We start from the raw sequence: 7938 nt of genomic DNA, 5'->3' as shown, positions 1-7938 counted from the left end.
TGTCACTATCTTCATTAGAGAGCGATTAGTCATTGCTTAGGGCCCACCTATGGAAGGCCTGCTTCTCAATTCTACTTCCACTTTAAATTTAAAAATAAATAAATAAAAAATAGAAGCTAATGTAAAAACTAGTTGGACTAGGCCAGAGCCCACAGCCCAAGCCCAAGCCCTTTATAGATAAGGTTCATACGTGTTCTTCTTCCTGAGAGATAGTATCGCACTACATTATTTCTTGTTCCCTTAACACGCAGCACCTCACCCCCCAGCCTGGCATGGCATCTCAACGGTGGACATCATCGGCAAGGAGAAGACGACATGGCATCCCCAGCCTTCTCCCAGCGTCGAGGTCCACCTTCATTCACAGCTTTTTTTTTCTTTTTTTCTTTTTTCTTTTTTCTTTTTTCTTTTTTTTGTTACAAAACCTCTACGCTATAGTCACTAGAGCTTTTAAAATCCCTTACAGAGGTGTCAGGAAGGAGTTTCTCAACCTCCTCCAGGCGCCAAACATCCTTCCTTCCCTTTTTTTTTAGGCAATGCTACAGCCACACTTCTTGTATCCCGCTTTCAGTTCCCGCTTGACATGGAATGCCATAGTGGCAATTTTTATTTTTATTTTAAAAAACATCATTTATTTGCTACGGATTCTTTCAGATCTATAGCAAAACCAAGGACCCCCCCCCCAAAAAAAACCCCCAACAAACTCATTCAATCCTCTCCGTCAAATCTCATTTTCTTTCACCTCAATTCTAAAACATATATGAGTGCTCCATTTTCCCTTTATTCTTGTGAAATGATAAGATTATAACAGTTTTGAGTTATATTTTATTACTGCTCTATTTTTCTATTTCTGATCATTCTCTTCAGCATATTTTCCCAATTGCTAAGCCGTTTCTAAAGGATTCTAATGATTTTAGATGACGCTATAGCCCCTATTGTAAACATTCATACTTCTTGGTTTTGAGATGTTTTAAAATGTTTTATTTTTTGTGTATTGACTTGTGGGGTTTCTCATCAGAAGAACGTTTGAAATTATGGAGAATCAGAAGGAACTATGCATGTTATATTAAATTAATAATTTTATTATCTTATTATGATAGGAATAGGATGAGAAAAGTGATTGTACACAATAGTGCAAATGAACAAGCTTAAATTTAAACAAATGAACCAAAAAATGCTCAAAATAGTGCAAATGAACATCCCAGCAAGCTTAACTTTAAAACCTAGTGGTGAGGGGCTTCGATTTCAGGTGTGGAGTTGGTGGTAGATGGAGGCGACGGAAACGGGAGAGCAGATCTAGCGACTGGTGGTGAGAGGCTTCGATTTCAGGTGAGGAGCTTGTGGTTGATGGAGGTGACAAAAACGGGAGAGCAAATCTAGTGACTAATGGTTTGCCTTTGTTGATGGAGGTGACGGAAACGGGAGAGTAGATCTCGGTACCCCTTTCGGTTTGTCGTTGTTGATGGAGACAACGGAAACTTGGAGAGACGAAAACTGAAGAGAGAAGGGAGAGCAAATGTTTTCAGGATAGAGGGTTGAAGAAGACGAAAAGAAGGGAGAAAGGAGAGTAGACGTTTTCAGGAGAGAGGGTTGAAGAAGATGAAAAGAACATTTTCGAGAGAGAGAGAGAGAGAGAGAGAGAGAGAGAGAGAGAGAGAGAGAGAGAGAGAGAGAGAGAGAGAGAGAGAGAGAGAAAAATTTTTTTATCCATTAAGTTAGGCCACCTGGGATGCCACGTCAAGCGAGAAGGATTAGCAGTGGGCATAGCTTTTTCTTTCTTCTTCTTCTTCTTCTTCTATTTATTTATTTATAAAAAATAAATAAATAAGTTAAAAAATTTGACTGAGAGAGATTCAGGCCACCAAACCGAGTAGGTCTCCTACGGCGGCGGTGGTGGCATTCTTCCATACCGAAGTACCAACAAAGACAATCCAACCACCTCCATGCGGCCCACTGTTGACCCATACAGCCTCCCCTTCTTCAATTCTCTTAACCTAGCACAAAACCAGCACAAGCAAGAGGGGGAGAAAAAAAGAAATAACTCAAGCAAAGACCGAAACAAATCTGTATATTCATTAATATCAAGACCAAAACTTTTCATATGAAGAACAATAATTTTACAAACATTCATGTAATGTTCAAAGCAGCAGTATATGTTCTTTCTCAAACCGAAGAGAGAAGAAAAATAATAAACCGAGAGAAGCACTTTTGTGACGCCCCCAAATTCCGTTTGGGATTGGACGGACATTTGAAGCGTCGAGACATGCAACACAAGGTTACCTGCCCCCGTTCATGACATATAAGATACAATGTTCCTAACATGCATCTAACATTATGCAATATTCGCAGCAGATAATTTTTTTCTTTAGTAATACTATGCACCAAATTGAAAATATCCCAAATGCTTAAAACATACTTCATACATAAAGACCCATTGAGTAGATCACAACACTAGTCCAAAATGGTTATGATCCAAAAAATACTAAAGATGCAACTCCATTGTATAAGTAGTAATTTACGTTAACTACTATATTAACATTGACGTCATACCATCGCTTAGTCAACTGTGTCTAGTTGATCAGCTCCTGATTCTCCTTCAGGTCCTGTAACAAGATCTACCATTCGGGGGGAATGGTAGTTGGGACTACCAAAGTGAGATTTTATTACAAATCTCAGTAAGTTAACAAAAAAACTTCCACACAAGCTAATGATGCATGCATGACAGTAAAAGCATAAATGCATAATCAAATTCATAAGTAATTAAAGCATAACTTGGCGTACAACATAGCATAATTGACATAACTTAAATTGAAACTTGAACTGAACTTGACTTGACATGAACTTGATCTGAAACTTCACTTAACATGAAAAATACATACTCCACATGAGTTGTTGTGGCCCCATGTATTCTACGTGTAAATACATACTCCACAGTTGTTGTGGCCCCATGTATTCTACACAAACTTGACTTAACATGAAAAATACATACTCCACAATTGTTGTGGCCCCATGTATTCTACGTGTAAATACATACTCCACAGTTGTTGTGGCCCCATGTATTCTACACAAACTTGACTTAACATGAAAAATACATACTCCACAGTTGTTGTGGCCCCATGTATTCTATACAAACTTGACTTAACATGAGAAATACATACTCCACAGTTGTTGTGGCCCCATGTATTCTACGTGTAAATACATACTCCACAGTTGTTGTGGCCCCATATATTCTACACATCACAATGCTGTTAAATACATACTCCACAGTTGTTGTGGCCCCATGTATTCTACATAAACTTGACTTAACATGAAAAATACATACTCCACAGTTGTTGTGGCCCCATGTATTCTACGTGTAAATACATACTCCACAGTTGTTGTGGCCCCATGTATTCTACACATCACAATGCTGTTAAATACATACTCCACAGTTGTTGTGGCCCCATGTATTCTACATAAACTTGACTTAACATGAAAAATACATACTCCACAGTTGTTGTGGCCCCATGTATTCTACGTGTAAATACATATTCCACAGTTGTTGTGGCCCCATGTATTCTACACAAACTTGACTTGAACATAACTTGAAATACATGACCAACTTGAGATAAAAACATTTCGTAACATGGCATAACATATAATAGACAACATATTTAACATGACATACTTGCAACAGTGAATATTACATGACTTGATATACATGTAATAGATGGCATACTTAGCATGACGTACTTGTAATGTACAGTAATACATAACAGAATATATTATGTAACAGATAAAAATTGATGACAGAATAAATTCTGTATCATAGACAATTACGTAATAACTTGGCATGGCATGACATATATGATAACACACATACATACACTGTAGTTCCTTTACTTAGCACACATACACAGTAGACTGCTAGTAAGTTAAAAGCTAACTTACCTCGATCTCCGCGTTTCTTATAAAACTTCAAGTGCGACCACGAGGAACTGTAATTAGTGATTCTAAAAGTTAGAACTAAATCACTAAATATTTGAAATATGGAAAATACTAACTTAAAGAGTAAAATTTTCATTTTACTCTCTACATGTGGAAAAATGACCGTTTTACTCATAACTTAAGGATTTTGCATACTAACTCCAAAAGTTTCTAAAATTTACATTCCTCATGTAAATTTTGTCCTAAACTTAAATATCAACTCAGAAAAATTTAAAACAAAACACAACTATGAAGAACACACTATGGTCGAAACATCCATAGGTCATTTCCCTTTATTTTTGTTGCAATTCCTTCTAACTTCAAAACTCATGCTTAAACCAAAATTTTGCAACAAACATCTTCTAATCCTAAGTTCAAAACCATACTTAAAACATCCATTTAGAAAAAGCTAATAATCAACACCAAACTTTTTTGTAAAAAGATCCAAGCACTTGAATCACAAGTTTTGACCTTAGATCAAAACATCTCCAAGAATTTCAAAAATCAAATCTTACTTCTAACATATTCATAATATCATCCTAACATCAACCATGCTTTAAATCATCAAACTAAAGTCACCAAAATCACAAAATAACATTTGGAGTTTTTGGTTTTACACTTAGTCCAAAAACAGAAACTTTTTCCTCAACTAGTTTTGATAAATATCTTGATCTATGACTTATATATATATGATCTTCAAACCAAACCATCACATGGTTTAAAAAGATGTCCTAAAACATATATAAGCTTCTAATTCAAGATCACATGGTTAGAAATTAACCAAAACATAAATTTAGCCAAGAATATCCACACTTTGGCTTATTTGAATATCTCTTTGCATAAAATTTCATATCTTTGAAACTAACATCAAATATCTTCAAAATAATAATATAACATGTATATAAGATACTTAGGATCTTCCAATAAAATTATTAAAGTCATTAGAATAGGTTTAGACTACCAAAGAGTTAAACTTTCTCAAAACAGAAACTGTTTTTCCTCTTCCAGTTTCTAAGTTTCTAAATCTAAGAAAATCTTTCATCAAAACCTTTAATCATGCAAAAATACTCAACCAATAGTCATATATACATGTTAACAATACTCCATAAAAATTTCGGACCAATATCTATCCATTAGCTTGGTCAAAAACTCCAAACTATAACATACTCTCCAGATTCACGCCCAGAATGACCTTTCCATGGTTAAAAATACTTTTGACTGACCAAATGACCATGGAATGATACTAAAAATACATCTACGGAAACTAGACTCAAAAAGGAACAACTTATATGAAGGAGACTTTATGATAAAACACTTACAAAAGCTTCGAAATGGGTGTGTAAAAGAACTCCTAAAAGCTGTCCGAGAGAGAGTGTTTGGTATTCTTTTAATGGAAAGCATAAATGAAGATAATTTCGTGGGGAGGGGTGGCTGGAGATACTTGTGGATAAGATATGGAAGAGATGAGGCTGGAGTGAGAGTTAAGTGTAGGACTCTCTTACCCGAAGTGAGAGTTAAGTGTAGGACTCTCTTACCTAATAATATCTACAAAAATCAACTCAAAATATTTTTACCCAATAATATCCACAAAATTAGTTTAAAATATTTTCTAAATGTGGAGTAGATTTGGAAGAGTAAGGTGGTTAAAATCTTTCCATGTGTATTTTAAATCTATGTTCTTAAGATATTTTCCAAATGTGTATTTTGCTTAGGTGTCATGATCTCACACCTTGATTTCCTTCACAATTCCATCTAATGGTTTCTCTTTGTGCTAAGTATCTAATACTATTCATTATGTGTGGTTAAGATCTTTCCAAGTATCCAAATAAAATTTCGCTAACCTAATTTGGACATTTCACACTGTGATTTTGAAAACACTGCGTTTAGTACGTTTACCGAGATTACTATTCACTCCAAAAATAAACGTAATAAACTTAATACTGAAAAATCTTAAATATTCAATTAAGCCTAGTGGTGTAGACTATAATGTATTCTGACACTTCTAACTATCTCAAATAATTAAAATCGCATTTCTGGCACCATAGTGAGTGATAACACTAACTATGTTGACAGGCTAAAACCTATGCGATTAATGGATTCGTGAAAACTTATGAGGTTTTCACGAGGTTCCTAAAGTTAATAGAAATATCACAATTGAATTTCTAGCGGGCTGTTACAACTTTCATATAAAATCAAAGATGTATTTTTATATGTTTACAATGTATTTTATTGAGATCATAAAAAATTTGGAACCTGTCCCTCTGATACCATATGTTAAATATTTTAATATGAATATTAATAATTAAATTTTTGATTTTCTATGATCCAAAATAATAAAATAATAATAAATAAACACTTACTTTTCTCCATCTGATTAATGAAGAAATTAATCTAACTATGAGGGAATAATCACCCTAACAACTTTACCTCCGAATGTCTCCCAATGGCTAGAGGCATAATAATATTATAGGAGAGAACCCTTTAACCCTTCAGTACTATTTATAAACTTCTGAATATTAAGAAATCTCAGATTTTATATCTGACTATAATTAGAGATAGAAAGTTTTAATTTTATCTCTTTAGAGTTTTCTTATCCCATTGTAACTCATCTATTAACTGATAAGTTTTGACCTATTTCAAACTCTGTTAAGATGGGTGTGTGGGACATAGAATTTAAATAAATCTCTTATCGAAATTGCTTAGTTGTCAGACAAAACCTATGTATCACCGTCATTCCCATCTAAAGTTCATTTGCCATTTGTTTTCCTTTCTTGTTTTTTGTTGATCAAAGAACGAAATATATTATTTTCAACTATTAAAATAATGGAAAAATAACGACCATGCAATATTAAATGTTTTCCTTAATTTCCTAAATACATCTCCAAGTTGGGCGTGAACTCTTTCGAGTACCATACCACAGCACCATTATCTATCTGCACGTCTTCCTGCCATCCCCTCTATGTACGTATTTTCTACGCAACCTCCAAATGTTTTATTAGGATCTCAAATTAATAGGCCCCAAGCTTCAAAACATGATTACATGAGGTTTAATATCAGGGCGCATGATGTACGTTCTTTATTTCCAAATGTTAAAACTTAAGAACAAAAGCACAATAGGAAATCGAGAAATAATATTATAAATACCATACATCTAGAGCCATATTTCAGGTTGCGAGTAGGAGGGCATATTATATCTTCTTTACCATGAACTGAAGATTAGACTCGATATAAGAGCTAAACTCTTCAAATCCCTGCCCTTGGATCGGATCACACAGGAATGACCACTCGATCTTGCACCCACGTTCGCCTTCATCATCGTGGATTGGAAATACTCTCATCGTCGCGACGTATGACTTGATGCCGATGTTATTATCAATAACCTCATAGCTCAAACACCGTTTGATGGGATCAATCAGCAACAGCTTCTCTTTGACCCACATGGTGATCACCGATTCCTCTTGGCTGCCTGATGATGATGGTACTGTGGCGGCACAGTAGCGGATCAGGCCAGGCTGGCCGGGGATCCCATCAACATGGTAACACGTATCAAGACAAAAGCACTTGTGTAGGTTGCAGAAGTCCTCCAAGAAAGGCCATACTTCATGTGCTCTTGCTGTTGGGAGTTGTGCAGAGGTTTTTCCTTCCCATTTTAAAGGTTGTGTTTCCTCCTCCATGTGTGCGGTGTGCGTTCGAGATACTATGGATAGAAAAGCTATCGATTCAATCAAGAATCCATGTGTATATATGGTTGAATAAATCTTAAGAGCAGCCACTATTTGGCAGCATCCGAAACATAGCTTACGTGGCCTACAGTGAATTTCCGTTCCTCTCCCTATCATTCTGCACATTCCCTCTCACAAATTTCCCTCATTTGAAATTCGACTACATTCTCTCCCTCCTCCCCCACCCCCTATCGCATTGCCCATCCTCCCCCCACCCCATCCCTCTGTCGCCCATCCTTCCTGTGATGCCCCC

The 7938-nt window shown here is 35.7% G+C and overlaps 1 protein-coding gene across 1 annotated transcript; it reads right to left on the bottom strand.

The window, feature by feature from the left end:
* Positions 1 to 7009: 7009 nt before the first annotated feature.
* Positions 7010 to 7683, bottom strand: LOC122317391 (lachrymatory-factor synthase-like). The gene has a single exon (XM_043134465.1). It carries the CDS (start codon positions 7635 to 7637, stop codon positions 7152 to 7154), a length of 486 nt encoding a protein of 161 aa, XP_042990399.1. The 5' UTR covers positions 7638 to 7683; the 3' UTR covers positions 7010 to 7151.
* Positions 7684 to 7938: the final 255 nt, after the last annotated feature.

This window comes from Carya illinoinensis, chromosome 7, assembly GCF_018687715.1.
Source record: "Carya illinoinensis cultivar Pawnee chromosome 7, C.illinoinensisPawnee_v1, whole genome shotgun sequence".
Taxonomy (NCBI): Eukaryota; Viridiplantae; Streptophyta; class Magnoliopsida; order Fagales; family Juglandaceae; genus Carya; species Carya illinoinensis.
This window is presented reverse-complemented; position numbering and strand designations above follow the sequence as displayed.

Bases quoted from the DNA above. Each gene is read 5' to 3' on its own strand.
- LOC122317391 (XM_043134465.1), bottom strand. From the start codon at position 7,637: ATGGAGGAGGAAACACAACCTTTAAAATGGGAAGGAAAAACCTCTGCA.